The following is a 25,153-nucleotide window of genomic DNA, read 5'->3' on the forward strand; positions in this document are numbered from 1 at the left end:
GGAGGCTGCAATGCTTGGTAAGAAATGTACACATTATCCTGCCCATGTAATTGTAACTCCTCTGTACAGTATGTTCACAAATAAAATTAAATTATAAAAAAAAAAAGAATCTCTTAGACTTTTCCTGCCCAGGCTGGCTTTGAATTGCAATCCTCAGATCTAAGCCTCTTGAGTAGCTAGGATCACAGGCATGAACCACCAGCACCCAGCTTGTGCTGGCTATTTTTGAGGCATGGTTTCATTTATGCTGGAGATCTGGGCTGTAATGCTCCTAATCTGTGGTTCCCTGTGTCCCTGGGGATGAGAGATGTGCACCACTGCACACAGTCATTACCTTTCTCCTATAGCTGGGATAACACTTGCCACTTTACTAGCTAGTGGTTGAGATGGAGTCTCACAAATTTTTATGCCCAAGCTGGCCTCAAAGCACAATCCCCCTGATTTCTGCCTCCCAAGCAGCTAGGAATACAGATCTGAGCCACCACACTCAGCTTTAATAAACTTTTTATCTCCAATTTTTTTTTTTGGGGGGGGGGTCCGGTCGTGGGGCCTGAACTCTGGGCCTGAGTGCTGTCCCTCAGCTCTTCAGCTCAAGGCTAGCGCTCTACCACTTGAGCCACAGCGCCACTTCCAGCTTTTTTTTTCTTTTTGCTTATGTGGTGCTGAGGAATCAAACCCAGGGCCTCAGGCATGCAAGGCAAGCGCTCTACCACTGAGCCACCTTTCCAGCTCCTATCTCCAATTTTTTTAACCAAAAATATTTCTGCCATAAGCATCCGTTTAATGTTTATCTGGGTAATATTTAGCTGATTGTTTCATTAGGATAAAGCTTCCCTGGGGATAACAGGATCACTACTGCTCCCAGCTACTGGTTAAGGTGGCATCTTGCAAACTCTTATGCCTAGGACTGGAATCAAACTGGGTTCTCTCAATCTCTGCCTCGCAATGAGCTACTACAGGCTTGGACCACTGTGCATAGCTCAAGTTTCTTCATTTTTACTTTTACTTATTTTTCTGACTCTCAGAAGAAATAACTTCTTTCTCAGATCATTCTCTGTTACTTTATTCTTCCTCACTTTTACTCAACAAATTCAGTCTAGAAAATTTTCATTCTGAAATATAAAACCTGTCCTTAAGAAAGGAAGGGTGAGTAAATGCAGCCATTATATTCAATGTACATTGTGTAAAAAATGAATTAAGTATCTTGAGGGTAGGAAGAGGAGAAGAAAAATGAGGAACACTGAAGGAAAGGATGACACTGACCAAGAAGTATTATACTTATGACCTGACTTATGGGATTATAACCCCTTTGTACAACTTCTTAATAATTATACTAAATAAAAATAAGACAATCAAAAAAGAAAAATACTCCTTCACATCTCTGAACACAAGTATATAATTTAAGATTACAAAATATACACATAAGCCAGGTACCAATGGCTCAGGCCTGTAATCCTAGCTGCTCTGGAGGCTGAGATCTGAGGATCACAGTTCAAAGCCAGCCTGGGCAGAAAAGTAATCTGTGAGACTCTTACCTCCAATTAACCACCAGAAAACCGCAAGTGGGGCTGTGGCTCAAGTGGTAGCCTTGAGCTGAAGAGCTCAGGGACAGAGCCCAGACCCAGAGTTCAAGACCTACAACCAACAAAACAAAACAAAACAAAAAACACATACACATACAACCCAAAAGTTAGCTGGGCACCAGTGGCTACTCAGGAGGCTGGATCTGAGCATGCTTCAGAGCTGAGTATGGTGATACATGCCTGTAATCCCAGCATTTTAGGAGACTGAAGATTAGAGTCAGATAGAACTATATAGTAAAAGCTGTCTGAAACAAAAACAAAAACAAGGGTTGGGAATGTGGTTTAATTGTAGAGTGCCTGCCTAGCATACATGAAATCCTGGTTCAATTCTTCATTCAGTACCATATAAACAGAAAAAGCTGGAAGTAGCGCTGTGGTTCAAGTGGTAGAGTGCTAGCCTTGAGCAAAAGAAGCTCAGTGTCCAGGCCCCGAGTTCAAGACCCTGGACTGACAAAAAAAAAAAAAGTTTTTTTGAGACAGGATTTCATTATATAGCCCAGACTCACCTAGAACTCACTATATAGTCCAGGTTGGTCTCAAACTCAAAACATGAACCTTCTTCCTCATCCTCTCAAATTGTGGAATTTCACACATGCATTACCATGCTCTGTGAAATTCAGCAAACTTTTTAAATGAGCAAATAAATTTCTATAAATTAATATATTCACTGATACTAAAAATTCAATGAGCCAAGTACCAGTGGCTTATGCTTAACTAAGATCTAAGAATCTCAGTTCAAATCAGGTAGACATATACAAGAGACTTTTATCGCTAATTAACCAGCAAAAAGTAGAAATTGGTTCAATTGATAGATTGCCAGCTATGAGCAAAATATTCAAGCAAGAGCTGGAGGGCCTGAACTCAAAACCCAGTACCAGAAGGAAAAAAAGCTACTCAGCAAAAAGAGTTAAATAGGAAATTAGTTACATTAGAAAAAAATCAGTATCCCAGAATAGGTCAACAGACAGAAAGAAGTCCAAAGAATACCTAACAGGATAACAGGCAAAAATTTTTTTAAAGAAAAAAGAATCACAGACTGACAAATAATATTTAAGAACTTTTCACAATGAAAAAGAATGACAGGGAAGCTAAGGTGTGGCTCAAGTGATAGAGCACTTGTCTAGCAAGTACAAGGTCTTGAGTTCAAACTCAAGTACCATATTTAACCCCCTAAAAAAGATGAGTCCACAATTCAGTAAGCACAACCACTCCTTAGGCAGGTAAAGGTAAAACTTAGAATAAAGAGGGAAATCAAGGAAAAACAGTATCATGAAGGAAAGATAGTGCAATCCCTAGTAGACATCTCAACAGAAAATGTCATGGTTAAAAAAAAGTCATCCTGGGACTGGGAAGGTGGCTCAGTGGTAGAGTGCTTACCTTGCATGAATGAGGACCTGGGTTCGATTCCTCAGCACCACATAAGCAGAAAAAGCTGCAAGTGGCGCTGTGGCTCAAGTTGTAGAGCAGTAGCCTTGAGCTGAAGAGCTGAGGGACAGTGCCCAGGTCTAGAGTTCAGGCCCCATGACCAACCAAAAAAAAAAGTCATCCTATAATAATCTAATCAGTTTAAAGTATCAAATGAAAATAAAAGTGAACTTAACAAAGTGAGAGAGAGTTAAGTATGGATATACATACCTATAACCCTACCTACTTGGGAAGGTCAAACAGAAGGAAAGGGAAGATTCTGAGGATAATGAGTTCAAGGCAATTCAGGTTTAAAACCTAAACTTGTAATGAAAGATTAGAAAGCAAGAAACTGAGAAACAGGTAGACAAATCCAAATGAGCACTTACTCCGCAAGACAAAAAACAATGTCCAGTAATTTGGAGGTATTAAAAAAAAAGATGGGGGGCTGGGAAGGTGGCTCAGTGGTACAGCGCTTGCCTTGCATGCATGAGGCCCTGGGTTCGATTCCTCAGCACCACATAAGCAAAAAGAAAAAAGCCAGAAGTGGCGCTGTGGCTCAGGTGGAAGAGTGCTAGCCTTGAGCTGAAGAGCTGAGGGACAGCACCCAGGCCCAGAGTTCAGGCCCCACGACTGGACCAAAAAAATAAAAATAAAAAAATAAAAATAAAAAAAAAGATGTACCAGTTGCAGGGAGTATTAGCCTAGAACTCGAGCTTGTCCCTTATGTCTTTGGTTTCTTTTTTGAGATAGGGTTTCAGAGCTGAGGATGGTCTAGGATAGAGATCTTCCTACCTCTGCTTCCTACATAGCTAGAACTATATATTACCATACCTGGCTTGTTTTTTACATAGGGTGTTGACAACTTTTGTCCAACTGGAATATACCTATCTCTGCCTTCTGAGTAGCTGGGATAATAAATGTAACCACCATTCCCAGTTTTGGTTTTGGTTTTGGTTTTATTTTGAGACAGGGTCTCACTAAATTGCCAGGTTGACCTTGAAATTATGAGCCTCTTACCTCATTCCCCTCCTGAGTTGCTGGGATTATAGTTGTGCATCATTATGCCTGGCTGAAATGTGCAATTTAGTGTGTATGATTTATCTTTGGTAGGTTAAATCTGATTAATAACATACATTGTAAAACAGAGTGACCACTCACAAATTTCTTGAAAGCAACCCATGAAGATAAAAGTGAAAGCATAATAAATGCTCAATAAATCCAAAAGAATGTAGAAAAGGAAATGAAAACAAAGAACTGATAGAACAGAAAACAGAAAGATGAGAGATACTAATCCAAACAGAATCACAAAACATGAACTAAGCACCAAACAGAATAAATTTTTATAGCTTTCTTGAGATATAGCTTGCATATAAAATTCACTTACTGTAAATACACAGAGAGTTCAGTGGTTTTTGGTAAATTTAGAGTTAACCATTTGTCAAATTCAAATTTTTTTTTGCTGATAGTGGGGCTTAACTCGGGGCTTGGCTGCTGTCTCTAAGCTCTTTTTTGCAAGACAAGTGCTTTACCACTTTGAGCCACAGCTCCACTTCCATTTTCTGCTTGTTATTTGGAGATAAAAGGTCTCTCAGACTTTCCTGCTTGGCCTGGCTTTGAACCATGATCCCCAGACCTCAGCCTTCTAAGTAGCTAGAATAACAGGTATGAGCCACCATCACCCAGGCAGATTCAATTTTTTAAAGTATGTTATTTATCAGAGATGTAACCACATAGGTAAGTTTAAAATTAAAAAGGGCTACTTATAGCCCCAAAATCTAAAACAAAAACTGAACTTAGCAATACAAATGTGTTATATCCTCTGTATATGTTCTATATCAAATGTGTTTTTAGTATTTTTGATAACTATAACTCAATATAACTGGTTTGTTTCACAATCCTATATATATTGCTTTTTGCATTAAAAAAAAAAAACATTACTTTGAGAAAGGAAGAGGTCCAAAAGTTCCAGATGCCAATAACAATGATAGCATGGTAAATGGCACTTAAGAGATATACAAGGATCACTTGCAATACCAAAGCTTTGTATACAGCAAAGAGGTCAGTGGTTCTGTAAAGTATAGTCACTAGGCAGAATTTTCAGAAAGTTCTTAAAATCAAACTGGAATTACAGGTATCAACATGGACAAACATCTGGACAGTGGCAATATGGACATTTGATATAATACTCTTTAGATGACTATATGCCAAGCCCATTATACCTCAGTTTATTTTTTGTATTTCTCACTTTTCACTGAGAAAACTACCTGAACATTACCAGTCTAAGTGCTGGCATTTATGACTTATAATTAAATCTATTCCAAATCACACTTACTAACTAGTCTGGCATAGCTTGAAATATAATTCCTTTGAATATTTTTACCCAAATATCACCTCATATTTTCCACAGTAATTTCTACCTAATTCTTAATCATATTAAATAGAGTCTGTGCACCACTGATTTCTTATAAGTCTTTAATGGCTGAGACAGTGTTTTCTAGTTCACATGCTCTCAAAACCATGCTTGTTTGATTCACTCATCTCCACCTACTCTGAGATAAATCCGCAGCCACTGACAAAAAACTGGAGTTTAAATTTTATTATCTATACCAAGATTAATTCTGATCATAAAAGAAAACTATAATTGGTATAATGGCTGAAGCCTATGATCCTAGCTACTTAGGAGTTGAGGATCAACAGAATCACAGTTCAAAGCCAGGCTGCAACAACAACAACAAAAAATTCACTGACAATTCATATCAACCAATGAAAGCTGAACAAGTGGTTCATACCTGTCATCCCAACTACTTCAGGGAAGCATGAACAGGATGATTGAGGTCCAGGCTAGCCCAGACATAAATATGAAACCGTAGCTAAAAAATAAGTGAAGTAAAAAATGGCTGGAGATGTAGCTCACATAGAGAACTGACTTAGCCAAGGTAAATCTGAGTTCAAACCCTGGTACACCCAACTCCAAATTCTCATAAACCTAAATTTTTCCTCTTCATAATCTCACAGTATTTCCTCCGTGGGTTTTTTCCCTCAGTGGTTTTAATTGAACCAAACACATAATAAAATTACTTCAAGGAATGCAAAATACAATGTATGGGTATATTTATGCATTCCTCTAAATGGATTACATATTTGCATGACCATGATTGAGATAGGGTGATTATTTTTCACTCTGGAATACAGAACATGAGTTAACAATGCCCCCTACTGACTGAATGAATACTTTGATACCGCTCTCAGAGTATAGTTGGTTCCCCCGTATCTATGGATTCCACACCTCTGGATACAACCAACTAAAGGTCAAAAACATTTTTTTTAAACCTGGCAGCTTGCCAGGTGCTAGTAGCTCACAGCTGTAATCCTGACTATTCGGGAGGTTGAGAGCTGAGCATAGGAAGTTTGAAGCTAGCCTGGGCAGAAAAGTCCATGAGACTCTTATCTCTAATGTACCAACAAAAAGCTAGGAGTGGTAGAGTGACAGCGTTGAGTGAAAAAGCCAAAGGAAAGGGTGAGGTCCTAAATTTAAGCCCCAGTACCAGCACCAAAAAATAAAGTAACAACAAGAAAAAACTCTTGCATCTGAGCTAGGTATGATGCATGCCTGAAGCCCAGCCCAGCTACTTGGAAGGCAAAGGCAATAGGATTATTAGTTTGAGGCTCCTCTGGATAAAAGGTAACTAAGTCCTGTCTCAAGTGTGTTAAACATGCACAAACTTTGTCATTGTTCCCTAAACAATACAAATACTAGTATTTGCACTGCTTTAGACATTGTATCTTTTTTTTTTTTTGGTCAGTCATGGGGCTGGAACTCAGGGCCTGGGTGCTGTCCTTGAACTTTTCCACTCAATGCTAGTGCTCTACCACTTTTGAGCCACAGCTTCACTTGTGGTTTTCTGGGGTTAATTGGAGATAAGAGTCTCACAAATTTTTCTGCCCAGACTGGCTTTGAACCTTGATCCTCAGATCACAGCCTCCTGAGTAGTTAGGATTACAGTGTTAGCCAGCAGTGCCGGTCTTTAGGCATTATATCAAAGCACGACTTAAAGTATATTGGAGAATACACATAGGTTATATACAAACATTATACAAGAAACTTGGGCATCTGAAGATTTTGCTATCTACAAGGATTCTATATATTTCCAGGAATAATTTATGGACAATGGTCCACACAAATGGACCACATATAAACCAAATGTGCCCTTACAATGCACTTTTTTTGGTCATGGGGCCTGATCTCTGGGCCTGGGTGCTGTCCCGCAGCATTTCAGCCCAAGGCTAGTGCTCTACCACTTGAGCCACAGCACCACTTCCGGCTTTTTCTGCTCATGTGGAATCGAACCCAGGGCTTCATGTATGCAAGGCAAGCACTCTACCACTGAGCCACCTTCCCAGCACCATGCACATGGGTTTTATAACAAAGTCTTTGCAGATCTTAGGTCAAATTCATTTATGATAGGATTTATTAGAGAAAAGGAGGACTTGAGAAGAAGAATTTTATGACTACTCAGATCATCTATTACAGAGCATGGGACAATATCATTCACTCCCCCTCCTAGGGGGGTGGGATTTGGACATATGTAGAGACAGTTTTGGTCATCACAACCTGTGGGGAGAGAGGACATGTAGGGAACAGAGACCAGGAAGCATGTTGCTAATCACCATCAGTGCCTGGGCCAGCTCTACTAAACTAAGAATACTCCAGCCCAGATTGTTAACACACTGAGGCTGAGAATTTTTACTCTACAGAATGTTCCCTTAACAAGCTGTGCAAGATGGCACAGCTTTGAGTTTTTACCTAATAAAGTCAAATGGTATCTATCTTGCTTAAACTCTGTTGAATGGGTCAAAGATTAAATTTTTTGGAAGAAAGTTTCAGACCTGTTATTTTGGGCTACAAAACTGTAGTTCAGGCAGCTTCATATCTTCACTTTGCATCTTTATGATACAATTCTAGTATACTACACGCAATCCAGTGATACTTTCCAACCCAACAGGTCTGTCTTTCATCATACCTGTGTCTCCATTTCCATCATCCTCTGTTTTATTTCTCTTATTTCCGCCTGTGTTTCAGCTTCTCTAAGTCGAATGGTCATCAGTTCATCTTGTAACTCATGCACAGCATGTTTCTTAGGTGGATCTTTCCACCTCCCAGTAGTACGAGCTAAGTGGCGCTACAGCAGAAAAAAATTATATTGCAACAAACATTCCTAGTATCAAAGTAAGCAACAACTTGATGAACATGACTATCAAAAGGCTGGTACATATTATACATAATTAATTTTATGTACTTTCTTGAAAAATCTAATAGAGCAAAAATAAACAAATCATGATAGGAATCCTTTTCAAAGTAAAATGTAAACTAGTATAAAATATGAGTCATATTAAGTTTAACTTTTTTTTTTCGGTCATGGGGCTTGAACTCTGGGCCTGGGCACTGTCCCTGAGCTCTTCAGCTCAAAGAGAATGCTCTATCACTTGAGCCACAGCACCACTTCTGATTTTCTGGTGGTTAATTGGAGATAAGAGTCTCATGGACTTTTCTGCCTGGGCTGGCTTTGAGCCATGATCCTCAGATCTCAGCCTCCAGAGTAGCTAGAATTACAGGCATCAGCAAATGGCGCCCGACATATTTTCCTTTTAATGAAAAAAATATGAAACATCTTATTTCCATATGGGAAAGTAAGAGGATAAATCGTGTATTTTCAGACAATATTTTATGAGACTAAAGCTCATGTTTAAACAACCTGTCTCTTCCCTCCTTCCCTCCCTCTCTCTCCTCTTCTCTTTTTTCTTGTTGACAGTATTGAGGTTTGAACTCAGAGTCACACACTTTTGAAGCAGTCATTCTTCCAGCTGATACACAAATCAACTTTTTTTGCTTCAGTTATTTCTCAGGTATGAGTTCACATTTTGATTGAGATGAGGCACTGCTACTTTTTTGCTTGGACTGGCCTTGAAGCAATATTCTCCTGATCTCTGTTTCCCAAGTATGCTGAACGACAAGCAAGAGCCACTGTGCTTACCATAAAAGCTCCTAATTTTAACACTAAAAGCAACATTTTGTACATTTTAAACTTGCCTCTTACTCTTGGTCATCAGCTATTTCAAAGTTGCACAAACTAGATATTTGGATTTTGCTCTTTTTGAAAAAAGCGCATATGTTGATATACCTGCCAGTGTTCTTCCAAATCCTTGACCTGCTGTCTGAGTTCCTTCAAACCCATAATGGCTTCTGCTTCTCTAAGTTTCACAGCAATGAGTTCCTCCTGAAGTCTTGCAATGTTATTCTCATCTGGAAAGGAGTTGTTCCTCTAAAGTGAGAAAAAGATTTGAGACTTTTAAGAAATAAAGTACATTTAAGAAATAGATCACATAGCACATTTCATATCATATATCTGTACTTACTTAATTTTATACTGATTTGTTGCAATATAATTCACAACCTATAAAATTCGTATGTTTAGTGTATTTTGGTGATTTATAGAGTACTCACTGGGTTGTTTAAACACAATCTAATTTCTGAACACTTTTAGCACTCAAAAAACAACCCCTGTGATGACTAGCAGTCATTTTTCAATCTCTATTCTCCTATTCTCTGTCAACAACTAATCTACATCCCAGGTCTATAGATTCGCCTATTCTGGAAATTTCATATAAACACTATCATGGAATATATGGCTTTTGTGACTAGCTTATTTCATAATGTTTTTAGGGTTCATTCCTTTTTAATGCCAAACAATATTCTACTGTATTGCTATACATTATATCTATGTATTCGTCATCATCAGTTAAAGGAAATCTGGGGTGTTTTGCACTCTTGGCTGTTATAAACAATGCTGCTAATAACATTGTTCAAAATTTCTTGTGTAGCTCTTTTTTTTTTTTTTTTGGGGGGGGGGGGTCTGGTCGTGGGGCCTGAACTCTGGGCCTGGGCACTGTCCCTCAGCTCTTCAGCTCAAGGCTAGCGCTCTACCACTTGAGCCACAGAGCCACTTCCAGCTTTTTTTTTTGCTTATGTGGTGCTAAGGAATCAAACCCAGGGCCTCATGCATGCAAGGCAAGCGCTCTACCACTGAGCCACCTTCCCAGCCCCTTGTGTAGATCTTCTATTTCCAATCTTCTTCCTATATAATTAAAGTAAAATTGCTTACTCAGGTGCTAATTATTTTATATTAACTTAAACTGCCAGTTTTTCTCAAAGCAACTGCAACTGCTTTACATTCAGACCAGCAATGTGTAAGAGCAACTGTATTTCATTTGGAGGACCCAGGAAGTACACTGTTAAAAATATAAATGAATCTGGGCACCAGTGGCTCAAACCTATAATCCTAGCTACACAGAAGGCTGAGATCTGAGGATTGCGGTTCAAAGCCAGCCCAGGCAGGAAAGTCCTTGAGACACTTATCTCCAATAACCTACCAGAAAACCGGAAATGGCGCTGTGGTTCAGGTGGTAGAGCACAAGCCTTGGGCTGAAGAGCAAAGGCCCCGAGTTCAAGCCCCATGACCACCACCACCAACAAGAAGTATGTGTGTGTATGTGTGTATAAATCAAATGTTTTCCAATATTTCAGTTAGCACTACAAATAAAGCATTAACATTACATCACTTATAACTTTATAGCTTTTAAGAGCAATTCAAAAATCTGTTTTCATTGTATTTTTCTCAACATGCCATCCTGAAGATTCCAATTATGGAATAAAGTTATTCTCACAAATTACAAACCTTATAACGAACCTGAAATATTTTCTCAACTGAAAAGCAGAAAATTGTTGCATATCCATTGAAATAATATTGCTAAGTGGATATTGCATATCCCTTAAAATAATATTGAAGCAGAAACAAAAGAGGATGCTGAATAAAAAAATTAACCTGCTGGATGCTGGTCGTTTACACTTGTAATCCTAGCTACTCAGGAGGCTGAGATATGAGGATTGCGGTTCAAAGCCAGTCCAAGAAGGAAAGTTCATGACACTTTTATCTCCAATTAACCACCAGAAAACTTAAAGTGGCACTGTGGTTCAAGTAATAGAGCACCAGCCTTGAGCTGAAGAGCTCAGGGACAGAGTTCAAGACCCATGACTGACAAAATAAAATAAAATAACCATAATGCAACTTCATAATCTCCTTTTTACTATAAAATATGAATATTAACAATTACTTTTGGAGGTGAGGTGGGAACACATTTAACATATTGAAATACAACAATGTATTACTAATGTGAACTAATTTTTTTAAAAAAAGAAATTGCTGGGTTTTTTGTTTTGCTTTGTTTTTTGAGCAAGGGTCTGGAAATGTTGCCCAAGTTGGTCCTAACCTCATGGGCTAAGTTGATCTCTTCTAAGCACCCTCCCAAGTAATTGGGACTACAGGTGCATGCCATGTCCCCTCCTTCAGGCAAGAAACATACTTTTGAACTGGATCCAAGTACACTTCTTTGTTTCAAATATTCAAAATCTTTCTAACTGTAAGATTCTTAGCTAAGGCATGGAGACTAGAGTACTCCTAGATTAGAGACAAAATATTGACAGGTATTTCAACATTCTTGTTTGCTTTCCCATAACAAATCAGTCAACTTTTCAGATTAATATGCAAATAACAAGTAGAACTCTAGCAAAATGATTCCACCACCTGTTCTATTTCATTAAGAAATACTAAACTTAGGCTGTTATATATCTTATCTAGGGGGCCTTTGATTCAGTAGCTAAATACTAACTTGGTATAAAAAGGAACAAACTAAGCTGGGCGCTGGTGGCTCAAGCCTGCAATCCCAGCTACTCAGAAAGCTAAGCTTTGAGGATCGCCGTTTGAAGCCAGCCCGGGAAGGAAAGTACCTGAGACTCTTATCTCGAGTTAACCATCAGAAAACTGGAAATGGCGCTGTGGCTCAAGTGGTAGAGTGCTTGCCTTGGGCTGAAGAGCTCAGGGGCAGTGCCCAGGCCCAGAGTTCAAGCCCCATGACCGAGGGGAAAAAAAAAAAAAAAAGGAACAAACTCATCATATAGCATAGAGCAGCAATGATTTTATAGATAAGAAAAGATTCTGTTTGTGATCTAAAATACAGGTGATTAAATCTGTTTAATCTGAAAGTTTTATATTTTACTACTTATCTAGAAAGCCTTAATATCCTTGAAACATAATAACTTTGCTTCCAAAAGTAAGTACAACTCAGTTGTAGAGGCATTTCCTATATACCCTAAAGTGACCTTTTCTGACTTGGATAGTAGTAACAATCATCCTGAGGTGAATGTCTGGAATGTCTACGCATGCAATCCTACTTTCTCTTTCACATAAAGATGCTATGATATTTGAAGACTGCTAATTTCCATCTCCTAAGTTTCTCCCTATAAAAATTATCCTTGTTCTCTTCCCCTTACAAAAGGGATCAAATTTCTTTCTTTCCTTCCTTCCTTGTTTTTTATTTTTGTTTTTTTTGTGGTGGGGAAGCAATACTGGTTTGAACTTGAGGCCTCTCACTTGCCAAAGAAGTGCTCTATCATGTGAGACATTCAACATTTGTGTGTGCGTGTGTGTATGTGTGTGTTGTTCCTGGGACTTGAATGTAGGGCCTTAGGGCCTGAGGAGCCTTTTTTGCTCTACGTTTTTCAGTATTTAACTGGCCTACCCTGCATAGACTGGCTTCAAAACGCGATCCTCAGATTGCAGCCTCCTGGAATAACTAGGATGACAGGTGTGACCACCAGCACCTAGCTCATATTGATTATTTTTAGAGATAGGGACTTTAATTAAGCTTGAGTCCACCAGAACTGTGATCCTCCTACTTGTTCCTCTCTCAGAGGTGGTGGGATGACAGGTACACATCCTGTGCTCAGACCTTGGTTGAGAAGGAACTTTTCTTTGCCCAGGATGGCCTCCAACTATGATCTCCCAGTCTCTGCCTTTCAAGTAGCTAAGATTACAGACTTGAGCCATGTGCCTGACTTCAAATTTCCATTTTTATCCTTAATCTTGGGGTTTGAATTTATATAGAAGCAACAACAATAATTGGCAATCTTAAAAGTATTTTATTTTCTCCATTAATAACTAATATATAAGGTCTTTTAATATGTAAGTCACCAAATCCAATTTAATTGCTTAATAAATACTTCGTAAATATATTCTGCAGCTCCCCCTCCAATTTAGAAGGAAACTGCATTTATGCAATTTCTTACCTTTAGAAGGAAACTGCATTTATGCAATTTCTTACCTTCTCTATATCCAGGACCTTATCCTGCATCTCCTTTAGTGCACACTGAGACTCAGCTTCACTCAGTCGGGCCTGGACCAATTCCTTCTCTAGCTGTAGCACGAAATCTTCATTGTAGTTGGAACTGCATTTGTGCTAAAGGTTATAGAAGGTTAAATATTGAAATTTCAGTGAAGCACATGAACATGTACATTCAGTAAAATTAATTCAATTATATAATCCACATACTGAGTTCAACGAAACTGTAAAAGTGCCATCTACCCAAGAGTTGCAGCTATTTCATCCAACTAACTTCCCAACCAATAAATAAAACAACTCAGTTCTGATGGCTTTAAAGATGCTTCTGGGTGGTAACTAGATATTGTAATAATCAAATCCAGTTCATATAACTCTCCTTTGGTCTGTTCATCTAGATACTAAGAATCTGTCTGACTCTATAGATCCTGTACAATAGACAGCCATTAGCCAGCTTGTGTTCACTGAGCACATAAAATGTGACTAATCAAAATTGGGACAAGTATAAAATACAAACTAGATGCCAAAGAATTAATATGAAATAAGTGCTGGGGATGTGGTTCAGTGGGAGAACACCTCCTTAACATACTCAAGGCTCAGGTATCCCCAACTCTGCCACCAAAACAAATTTAAAATGGTAAAATAACTCAGTGACTTTTATGTTGATTTCATGTTAACATACTTTAACCATATAGGGATACAAATATTTTTACCTTTTTATTTTTGTTGATTGTGGGGTGTGGGTGCTGTTCCTGAGCCAATTTGTGCTCAAGGCTAGCACTCTACCACTTGAACCACGGTGCTACTCATGGTAACTTTTCTGCCTAAGCTGGCTTCAAACCACGATCCTCAGATCTCAGACTCCTGACTAGCTAGGATTACAGGCATAAGCCACCAGCACCTAGCAATTTTTAACTGTTTTAACAGGTACTATAAACTTTGTAACTGTATATATAGCTCACATTACCTAGACAGCACTGATAAAGACAACAGAAGTATACATTTACTGGAAATTTTAATGTATTAGAAATCAAAACAGGGCACAAATATAAGGGGAACTATCTTAAAACCCAAACTAAAAAAATTGTATTTGTCTTAGAAATATATAGTTCTTTGAAATAAAAATATTAAAATTACTAGAAGCAGAGATAAAGCAGGTGCTACACAGAAAAGTTAGTCACAGAGCCTTCCATTTCCCTTTTACACTATAAGTAACAATGAAACCATTCAAATCTTTAATCCAGTTCAAACAAAACATTTAATGCAAAGTAAAAAAAAAAAAGAAAGAAAAAGAAAAGAAAAGCCCAGGGAGGTGGCCTTCACCTATAATTCAAGCACTCACAGGTAAGAAGATTGTGAATTCCAAGCCTGGGCTACATAATGAAACATCGTCTCAAAAAGCAAACAGGCCAGAAAGAGTGGTTTAGGACTGTAATCCTAGCTGTTTGGGAAGCAGACCAGGGATCATGGTTGAGGCTGATACAGGCAAAAAGTTTGTGAGACCCCTCCATCTTAACCAATAACTAGGCATAATGGTACCTGCCTGTCAGGGCAGCTACCTGTGAAGAATACAGAAGTGGATCATAGGTCAGCTTAAAAAACAAACAAAAAAAAAAGACCTTATTAAAAATTAACTAAAGCAAAAAAAAAAAAAAAGGCTGGAAGAATGTCTCAAATTGTAGAGAGACTGCCTAGTAACTTCAAGGCTCTTAATTCAAACTCCAATAACGAAAACAACAACAACAACAAAAAAAAAAAAAAACCAACTAAAGAGTGGCTCTGTTTTTCCTTGAATACATTAGAAACAAGTCAGATCTGGTGGCTCAAGCCTGAAATCCAAGGAACCAGAGGTAAAGAAAAGGGACTGCAGTTCAAGGCCAACCCAGACAAAAAGAAATTGTAAGACTCCAGCTCAACCAAAGGCTGAGTGTAGTGGCATGCACCATTCATTCCCAACAACATGAAGACTCACAAGGAGGACTGCAGTCCAAGAGGACTGATCCAGGCATAAACCAAGACATTAACTCAAAAATAACCAGTTCAAAAACGGGGTGGGAACATGACTTAAGAGGTACAGTGCAAGCCGTGCGCCAGTGGCTCACGCCAGTATTCCTAGCTACTCAGGAGGGTAAGATCTGAGGATTGCAGTTCAAAGACAGCCCGGTAGAGTGCTTGCCTTGAGCTGAAGAGCTCAGGGACAGCGCCCAGGCCCAGAGTTCAAGCCCTACAACCGACAAGGGAAAGGAGAAGAGAGGAGAGGAGAGGAAAGGACAGGAGAGGAGGGGAGGGGAGGGGAGGGGAGGGGAGGGGAGGGGAGGGGAGGGGAGGGAGAAGAGAGGGGAGGGGAGGGGAGGGGAGGAGAGGAGAGGGGAGGGGAGGGGAGGGGAGGAGAAAGAGATACAGTACTTACTAAGCAAGTGTACAGACCCTAGTTCAGCTCCTACTATCACCAAGGGGGGGGGGCAAATTGGATGTCAAATTAAACAATTAAAATTATTAAATAAAACATTTAGTATGCTCCTACCCTAGTCACCTCAAAAGATATTCAAATGGAGACTGTTTAATTCAATGAACTACATGTTTCTTGTAATGACTTTATTAAGACTTCAATATAGGAAGTGCACCTTCAACAGGTATATCACCTTGACAAATACTCACCTTATCCAAACTAGAGGTACCATAATTTGTTTAATGAGATCATAGCTATTTGATGGGCATTGCCAGAATTGATTACTCTTTTCCTAAAGCCCTGATAACTTTAGTCCAGGTACTGTTTGCCAACATCCTCTATTAGAATGATCCCTAAGAAAACATCACACTTAAATGGACCACTACAGAATGGAATCCTTGATCTCATACAAATTATTTCAACCATATTAAAAAAAAATAAACTAAAGGACTGTTGGGAATATGTGTGTGTGCGTGTGTGTTGGTACTTGAACTCAGGACCTTACACCTTACTCTCTTGCTCAGTTTTGTTTTGTTTTTGTCCAGAGCTAGTACTTTACCACATCTCAGGTATTATGCTACTTAACTGTAGATTAAGAATCCTGAGCTTCTTTTACTCAAGTCTATCACTCTACCACTTGAGCCACAGCACCACTTCCAGCTTTTTTTTCTGTTTATGTGGAATAAGGAATTGAACTCAGGGCTTCATGCATGCTAGGCAAGCCACCTTCCCAGCCCAGCACTAGCATTGAGCCCAAAACTCAGGGACAGTGCCTAGGTCCTGAATCCAAGCACCAAGAACAGCACACACATGTCCTTCCCACACACACGAGAAAAAAAAAAAGTCAAGTTCTTTTATTCAGCTTTTACTGGACAAGTCTAACAGTTAACACAACTTTCCTTTCTTAATTCTTTTCTCCTTATATTTTGGAGCATTATTCTTCTGTGTCTCCTATCTATTTTTGCTGTCTCCTCAAAGAATTCTGATGCTTTATAAAAGTATTTGTGCTATGTGTGTGGCTATCCATCAGTAGTAGTCCCCAGGGGTTAATACTGTGTATTCTCAGTCTTCCCATTTTCCTTGTCTTATGGACTACATAATTTCATGTACAAATAGTCCACAGGTATAGGCAGCATGACATAATGTTTATCTGTTAGATATTGTCTACATAGATTGTAGATAAAATCAATAAGGAATAATTTATAAAATAGCCAAAAGAGGAAGTAAAAGGAGAACGGAGTAAAATGAGAGGGAGAAGGACAGAGAGCATACAGTGAAAGCTTGGTATTTCAGAGGAGCAGGAAAGGGTTGTGTAGAGTAGAGAAGGAAAAGAAAGTGAGTGGCAGATGGGCGCCGGTGGCTCATGCCTGTAATCCTAGCTACTCAGGAGGCTGAGATCTGAGGATCACGGTTCAAAGCCAGCCCGGGCAGGAAAGTCCATGAAACTCTTATCTCCAATACACCACCAGAAAACCGGAAGTGGCGCTGTAGCTCAAAAGTGGTAGAACGCTAGCCTTGAGCTGAAGAGCTGAGGGACAGCGCTCAGGCCCAGAGTTCAAGCCCCATGACCGACAAAAAAAGAAAAAAAAAAAGAGAGATCGAGAGAGTAGCAATTTTCCAGTACTTATTTTCAGGCCAGATCATTCCACTAAGCTTAGATGCATAGTTACAGCTTCATCCAGTCAATTTCGTCTACTTGGCCTCATATCTATCTCATATTTAGCATGTCAAAATGCAATATTACATCTTTTCCTCCTTATTTCCTATCTTGCTTTGGGCAACATTACCTAACAATAGATGTAGTCAAAACTTCCCTTTTGGGTGACATTGATCAAGATGGTCATACAACCGAACACACTTAACTGAATTCTCTTTGTACAACTACTTCAAGATAAAGTAAAAGAAAAAATGGGGCTGGGAATGTGACTTAGTGGTAGAGTGCTTGCCTAGTATCCATGAACCCCTGAGTTCAATTCCTCATAAACCACATAAAAGCTGGAAGTGGTGCTGTGGCTCAAGGGATGGAGTGCTAGCCTTCAGCAAAAGAAGCTCAAGGACAGTGGCTAGGCCCTGAGTTCAAGGCCAAGAAAGAAAGAAAGAAAGAAAGAAAGAAAGAGAAAGAAAGAAAGAAAGAAAGAAAGAAAGAAAGAAAGAAAGAAAGAAAGAAAGAAAGGAAGAAAGAAAGGAAGGAAGGAAGGAAGGAAGGAAGGAAGGAAGGAAGGAAGGAAGGAAGGAAGGAAGGAAGGGAAAGAAAGGAAAGAAAGAAAGGAAGGAAGGAAGGAAGGGAAAGAAAGGAAGAAAGGAAGGAAGGCAAGAGAGAGGAAGGAAGGAAAGAAGAAAGAAAGAAAGAAAGAAAGAAAGAAAGAAAGAAAGAAAGAAAGAAAGAAAGAAAGAAAGAAACTCCCTTCTACCAGCCTGTACCATCAATCCCAAAACCCTAGCAATTTCTCTTCAGTTATCTTGGAAATTTGCTCTTCTCTATTATTTTTATTCATGGTCTTCATCTCTCTCTTTGAACTACTGCAGTATTCTCATATATTTCCTGCTATAGTAACACTGTATTATTATTTAATATTTTATGTTACCTCTTGAACTAGATTGTAATAAATAGAATGTGTCCACCATCTGAAGGCTGGGAAGGTGGCTCCTCAGTGGTAGAGTGCTTGCCTTGCATGCATGAAGCCCTGAGTTCGATTCCTCAGCACCACATATACAGAAAAAGCTGGTAGTGGGTGCTGTGGCTCAAGTGGTAGAGCACTAGTCTTGAGCTAAAGAGCTGAGGGGCAGTGCCCAGGCCCAGAGTTCAGACCCCACGACCGACCAAAAAAAAAAAAAATTTCCACCATCTGAGACTATGTAAGTATTTATGGCTATTGTGTTTAAGTTGAGGAGGTTGGGATTTCATGCTGATTAATATAAATACATTAATGAAACATATGTAAGTGCTGATATTCTTTAATATTCAGAATGAGGCTAACTCCATTAAGCTAATTTTGCTTCATTATAAAATTTCCCCATATAGTAACAACCCTATCTAATTGTATCCATATCCTTTTTTTTTTTCTTTTTTTGTGGTCAGTCATGGGGCTTGAACTCTGGGCCTGGGCGCTGTCCTTTAGCTCTTCAGCTCAAGGCTAGCGCTCTACCACTTGAGCCACAGTTCCACTTTCAGTTTTCCCATGGCTTATTGGAGATAAGAGTCTCATGGACTTTCCTGCCCAGGCTGGCTCTGAACTGCGATCCTCAGATATCAGCATCCTTAGTAGCTAGAATTAAAGGTGTGAGCCACTGGCACCCAGCTACCATACCTATTTTTATTGATAACAAAAGTAAGTTTCACTAGGACTAAGCCTTGTGGTACTTTAAATGCATTTGGGACTCAGGCCTGCTAGCCAAGCACTCTACCACTTGAGCTATATTCCTAGTTCTTTCTTGTTAGAAAATCAGCATCTCACTTTGTCCAGGCTTGCATTGAACTCTTGATCCTCCTGCTTCTACTTTCCAAATATCTGGAATTACAGGTATGCACCTCTACACCTGGCTATAGCCAATACTCAATGGATAAATATTCCTAATAAGTCTAAACTTCTTTTTTAGCAGTACTGAGGTAGTAGTTCAGGACCTGAACTCCTTTGGCTTTCTTGCTCATGGTTAGTGCTATAGCACTTGAGTCATGCCTCCAGCCTTTTACGGGAGATAGGAGTCTTATGAACTTTTCTGTTCAGGCTGGCTTTAAACTGTGATCCTCCAGGATGCAGCTTCCTGAGTAGCCAGGATTATAGGCATGAGCCACCAGCACCAAGATGTAGGTCTAAATTTGGTCAGGAAAGTAATACTTCTGTCAATTTTTAGTCTATTACAAAATTTATCCTGTCAATATTAGCTCCTTGCAAATTTGGTTCTGTTATTAGCAATATATATCATTGGCTGAGCAAAATGGTAGAAACTGTGTTAAGGAAATATTAACATGAATCCTAAAGCAGCTATCATGTATTGAGCCCTCACTGTGTGGCAGACATTATAGAGTATCAACTCACTGGAGAATCAACAATTGCCTATTATTATGACTACTGCTATTACACATAGTGCAAACAAAGAGGTTAAATATAACACAGAAGTTAAATAACTTGTCCCAGGCTACACAACCAATGAATATCAAAAATCACATGAAAATGGCAATGAAAAAAAAATGAGGCTATGGATAATGACTTACATGAAACTAGCTACTACAGTTTCAGACTCTTATTCTGTACAGAAAGAAAATTTTATACCTCATGTTTCAATGTTTATGACAACAACAGTGATGATAGTACTGTAACACCTATTGAGCCTGCTACCCACCAGGCATATGATAAGCACTTAGGTATTATAATTTAATCTTCACTACATCTACTACTTTGCTATTATATTAACAAGGGTCTACAAGGTCAAATAGCACCTAGGTATTGTTGCTGTTACAAAGCCCCTAAGTGTCATGCTTGTTAATAAGTATATTAGATTCTACCAGTAGCTACTCGGGAAGCAAGCCTAGCAAAAATTCACAAGACCCCTTTCTCAACTAATAGCTAAGTACAGTACAGTGGCCTATACTTATCATTCAAGCTACGTGGGAGGCTGAAATTAAAAGGATCATGGTTCCAGGCCAGCCTGGGCAAAAAAAGTTCACAAGATTCCATTTCAACATGTATATAGTACTAGAATTTGAACTCTTGCATTTGCTTGGCAAATGCTCTACTGCTGGGCCATACATCAGCCCTTTTATGCACTAGTTATTTTCAGATAGAGCCTTGGACTTTCTTTGTTTTTTTGGCCAGGGCTTGTACTTGGATGGCCGTGTTCCTATTTTAGGATTCCTGCTTTAGCTGATAAGATAGGCCTGTACCACTGTGCCTGCCCATGGCCTGCAAGGATGAAGAAAGCGCCTATCTGTCCTTTTTCTCTCAAGCGCCTGATTGCAATGCACATAGGGACTCACTTTTATCCTATACTTTTACTTCTTAATCCTCTTCAACTCCTGGAACAGTATCACCTCTGCACTGTGGAAGCAGTCTCAGGATTAGTGGTGAGTCCTCCCTGCCCTCATCCAACTGACTCCTCTTGTCTGCTCAGGTGTGGTGGCACATGACTACAATCTCAGCATTCAGGAGGTAGAGGCAGGAGGATTGTGCGTTTAGGACAATCCTGCAGTCCAGAGCAAAACCCTGCCCCCCAGCAAAGGTATAATAAAACAACAAAAATGAAGCTTCAGCTGGCACCGGTGGCTCATGCCTGTAATCCTGGCTGCTCAGGAGGCTGAGATCTGAGGATCATAGTTCAAAGCCAGCTCAGGCAGTAAAGTCCATGAGACTCTTATCTCCAATTAACCAAAAAACCAGAAGTGGTGCTGTGGCTCAAGTGGTAGAGTGCTCACCTTGAGCTCAGGAACAGTGCCCAGGCCCAGAGTTCAAGCCCCACAACCGGGGGTGAGGGGGGGGGGGGGAAGGAAGCTTCTTTATAAAAGAAACTAAGGGCTAGGTCTCACCTTTTTGCAGGGGTAGGGTGGAGGAGGGGGTGTCTAGCTATACAGCTCAGGCTCACTTTGAGTCTGCTATGTGACCCAGGATGACCTCAAACTTACAACCCTCCACCCTCATAGTCTTATAAGAAAGTTTCCAGTAGAGTGTGTTTCATATTCAAATTAATAACCTGATCATACATACCTTTATTTTACCAAATGACAACTGCAACATTATGATGGCACTTATGTAAGCCTACATAATGACTGTCCTAAACTTACAGCAAGTTCTGGCAATGCATCTCTTCATGTTTGTTTAGATAACAGCAGCCCTATTCAAGTGAAAATGACAGAAGAGGTTTTATATAGTAAGTGGAGTCTGCCTTTTCAACCTCACATTCTCAAAAAAAGTCTCAGGGACTTTTTTTCTGGGGCTGGGTTCAAATCTCAATCCTCAGATTCAGCCTCCTGAGTAGCTAGGATGAAGTGACCAGCTGTTTTTCCTTTGGTATCATTGGTATTTCATGGAAATGCAGAATAAAATATTGAGTGCTGGCTTTTTTAGTATTTATTGTTACTGCTCTTATTTTTCTTAGCTATCTGCATTAACAATAGAAAAATACATATTATAGGGGTTTAGGAATGTGGCTTAGTGGTAGAGTGCTTGCCTAGCAAGCATGAAGCCTTGGGTTTGATTTCCCAGTACCACAAAAACAGACAAAGCTGTAAGTGGTGCTGTGGCTCAAGTGGTATAGAGTGCTAGCCTTGAGCAAAAGAAGCTTGGGGACAGTGTCCAAGCCTGGGCACTGCCTTAGGTTCAAGCCCCAGGACTGGAAAGAAAGAGAGAAAGAGAGAGAGAAAGGAAAGAAAGAAGGAGAAAGGAAGGAAGGAAGCAAGCAAGCAAGGAAGGAAGGAAGGAAGCAAGCAAGCAAGCAAGCAAGGAAGGAAGGAAGCAAGCAAGCAAGCAAGCAAGGAAGCAAGCAAGCAAGCAAGCAAGGAAGGAAGGAAGGAAGCAAGCAAGCAAGCAAGCAAGGAAGGAAGGAAGGAAGCAAGCAAGGAAGGAAGGAAGCAGGGAGGGAGGGAAGGAAGGAAGCAAGGAAGGAAGGAAGGAAGGAAGGCAGGCAGGCAGGCAGGCAGGCAGGGCAGGCAGGCAGGCAGGCAGGGCAGGCAGGCAGGGCAGGAAGGAGCAAGAGAGGGAGGGAGGGAGGGAGGGAAAGGAAAGAAAAGAAAAGAAAAGAAAGAAAGAAAAGAAAAATTATCATGTAATTGTAACCCCTCTGTACAGTATTTTCACAATAAAAAAAAGAAAAATTATGTATTATGGCTCTTTCAATTCTCCCTTTTTGGGGGAGGTAGGAGGCAGTACTTAGGCAGTACTCAGAGCCTTATGCTTGCTAAGAAGGAGTTATAACTTTTGAGCCATGCCTCCACCTCCTTAAGCATTCATTATTTTCAGGTAGGTTCTTGTTGTTATGCCCAGGGTCAGGCTGGGATGTAATCCTTCTACTTGTGCTTCCTTGTCTCTCTGGGGATAGCAGATAGGTACCATTGCACCCATTCACTGAACTTTCCCCATAGCTAGGAAAACAGTTGAGTGCCACCACATCTAGTCCCTGATTAAGATGGAGTCTCAGGAATTTTTATGCCTGGGCTTGCCTGGTATCAGGATCCCAGGATCCACCACACAAGGAGCTAGGACCACAGGATTGAGCCATCACACCTGGCCCATTTTTTTTTTTTCCTTTTAGGCTTTTAATGTCCTTACATAGGCAATGATGTTTCTTAATTTTACTGAATAAAAATAATATCCAACTTTGCAGTCATTCTCTTTGTCCTCCAGACCTGTATTCAATTCTAAATTCAACAGCTTTTTCAAACTACTCCTATTACAATCCAGTTCCTACTTGAGATAACAGAAAAAAGGAAATAGCTTTTCAGAGATAGACAGTTGGACTTTTCATTTCAACCTTCACAATCCTGATTAAGATAATGCTAATATGAATTTGGCAGTGGAAAATTATGTCATAATCAAAAGATATATCTAACCAGTTCTAAAATATCACCAAATTTGGAGCTATAGGTTAATAAAATTTTTATTTTATTTTATTTTTTTTGGGGTCCAGTCGTGGGGCCTGAACTCTGGGCCTGGGCACTGTCCCTCAGCTCTTCAGCTCAAGCTAGCGCTCTACCACTTGAGCCACAGAGCCACTTCCGGCTTTTTTATTTTTGCTTATGTGGTGCTGAGGAATCGAACCCAGGGCCTCAGGCATGCAAGGCAAGCGCTCTACCACTGAGCCACCTTCCCAGTCCAGGTTAATAAAATTTTTAAAGGATTCATTGTTCTCCTCTTGAAAAATACATAAGCATACAATTTAATTCATTATTCAATGTTGTGATACAGTCTACATAAGCTACAGTATACCGTAAGATATAAACTGCCCCATGATCAAAGAAGATTACATGCTAAATGTTGGGTAATTTTTCATTTGCACAATGAGCAAAAACTAACAAGTCCAGATTACTTCTAACCCTAAAAAGGAGGTCTGACACACACTGCTTATTTTGTATGACTTAGAACATAATGTAAGGGAAGAAAATATTAATTACCTAGTTCTAACAAAACTATGTAGAAAAAAAAAAACAGAACAAGGAGTTTTTAGGCCACAGTAAGACCCCTATGTATTACAGAACATAAATGATTTAAGAATTCAATTAAAACAGAAAAGTATTAAAACAAGAGCACAGAAGATGTGCTTTTCAAAAAACTGGCTTATAAAGGGAAAGGGATAATAAGAGTGAGAAAGGCACTAGCAAGACTCCTTACCCATTGTTGCTGGTGCTGGAGCTTCCTGATGGTATTCTCAGCGTGCTCCAGCTTAGCACTGGCCTCATCACTCTGCTGTTTGATGGTGGCCAACTCCCGTTTTATGAGGTAGTTTTCCTCAGCCTCCTGGGCTCTTGTCACTTGTCCCTTAGGACATAATTTTTATGTGTGTGTAAAGCAATTTAGAATAGATTCAAGAAAGACTGCCTTTTGTGAGGTTTAGTTATTTATTTTGCCATGTTAAAAAAAAATCACCTGAGAAAACAGAACAGCCTAGGTAATTATAAGCTAGCAATGTGTTATTGCTCCAGTAAATTTGGGAAAACTAAATAAAAAGTTCTTTTCTTGAGTTCCTTCCTCAGTCAATAAAAATTCAGTTCATGCATTATTACTGAGTTGTACATGCAGGACTAAACTTTTTAATACAATGGTTAATATCACCAAATCCACTGATTGTCATTTTGAAATAATTACTTTAAAAAATAAGGTTAGCTTTAAAAACGTGCAAAAAGTGCCTATTTAAATGAAACAAAGTAACAGTCATCCAAAATTAAGTTTTTACCCATATACCACCCAAAATTATAGCAAAATGCATGTAAAATTGCATGCATTAAAAATACAAACTTCTAGGTTCAGAAGTGTCCTTACAAGTAAAGTTAGAGAAAATGCTTTAAAAAAAAAAAACCCAAAACAAAAAAAAAAAATATACCTGTATCAATCTATCTGCCAAGGAAGCACTTTCCTACAAAGGGAAAAATTCAGATAGCAATGTAAGAAAAAGGAAAATAAAAGTGATAAAATTAGGAATAAGAAGAAACAAACATACCCAAATTCCACCTACTTTTCACTGTTTTAAAATGGACATTTTAACTTTAAAATTATTTCCACTGAATGTACATTTATTAAGCCTTAAAAAAGATTAAAACAAAGATAAACTGCAGAAAATCAAGTGTTTCTAGAAGAGACCAAACACAAATTCCAAGTACTTTTTGATTACCAAAACAAGTAAATACTGTCTCATGAAAGTATTACTTTACATCTTTTTTGTACATCTTAATCACATCATCAACCCATTTATGTGAAAAGCAGAAGGAATTCAAGTAAGCAATTTCACTTACAAAGTACGACAGCCATTTGTATAACAGCAACATCCAAAGAAACAGAAC

General features: G+C 39.3%; 1 protein-coding gene across 6 annotated transcripts in view; it reads right to left on the minus strand.

The window, feature by feature from the left end:
* The window catches only part of Evi5 (ecotropic viral integration site 5), a 144,040-nt gene that overhangs the window by 48,836 nt on the left and 70,051 nt on the right, over positions 1-25,153 (minus strand). For 4 of the 6 annotated variants that reach the window (XM_070007660.1, XM_070007661.1, XM_070007664.1 and 1 more), the window contains 5 exons: positions 24,697-24,729; positions 23,988-24,134; positions 13,206-13,340; positions 9,170-9,310; positions 8,012-8,170 (listed from right to left, as the gene is read on the minus strand). In XM_070007660.1, coding sequence (XP_069863761.1) covers positions 8,012-8,170; positions 9,170-9,310; positions 13,206-13,340; positions 23,988-24,134; positions 24,697-24,729 — 615 coding nt within the window. The remainder of the gene's footprint in view (positions 1-8,011; positions 8,171-9,169; positions 9,311-13,205; positions 13,341-23,987; positions 24,135-24,696; positions 24,730-25,153) is intronic. The other 2 variants (XM_070007662.1, XM_070007663.1) reach the window with 2 other exon arrangements.

The sequence above is a fragment of the Dipodomys merriami genome, unplaced genomic scaffold (genome assembly GCF_024711535.1).
Source record: "Dipodomys merriami isolate MVZ:Mamm:240054 unplaced genomic scaffold, mDipMer1.0.p SCAF_7, whole genome shotgun sequence".
In the NCBI taxonomy this organism is placed as follows: domain Eukaryota; kingdom Metazoa; phylum Chordata; class Mammalia; order Rodentia; family Heteromyidae; genus Dipodomys; species Dipodomys merriami.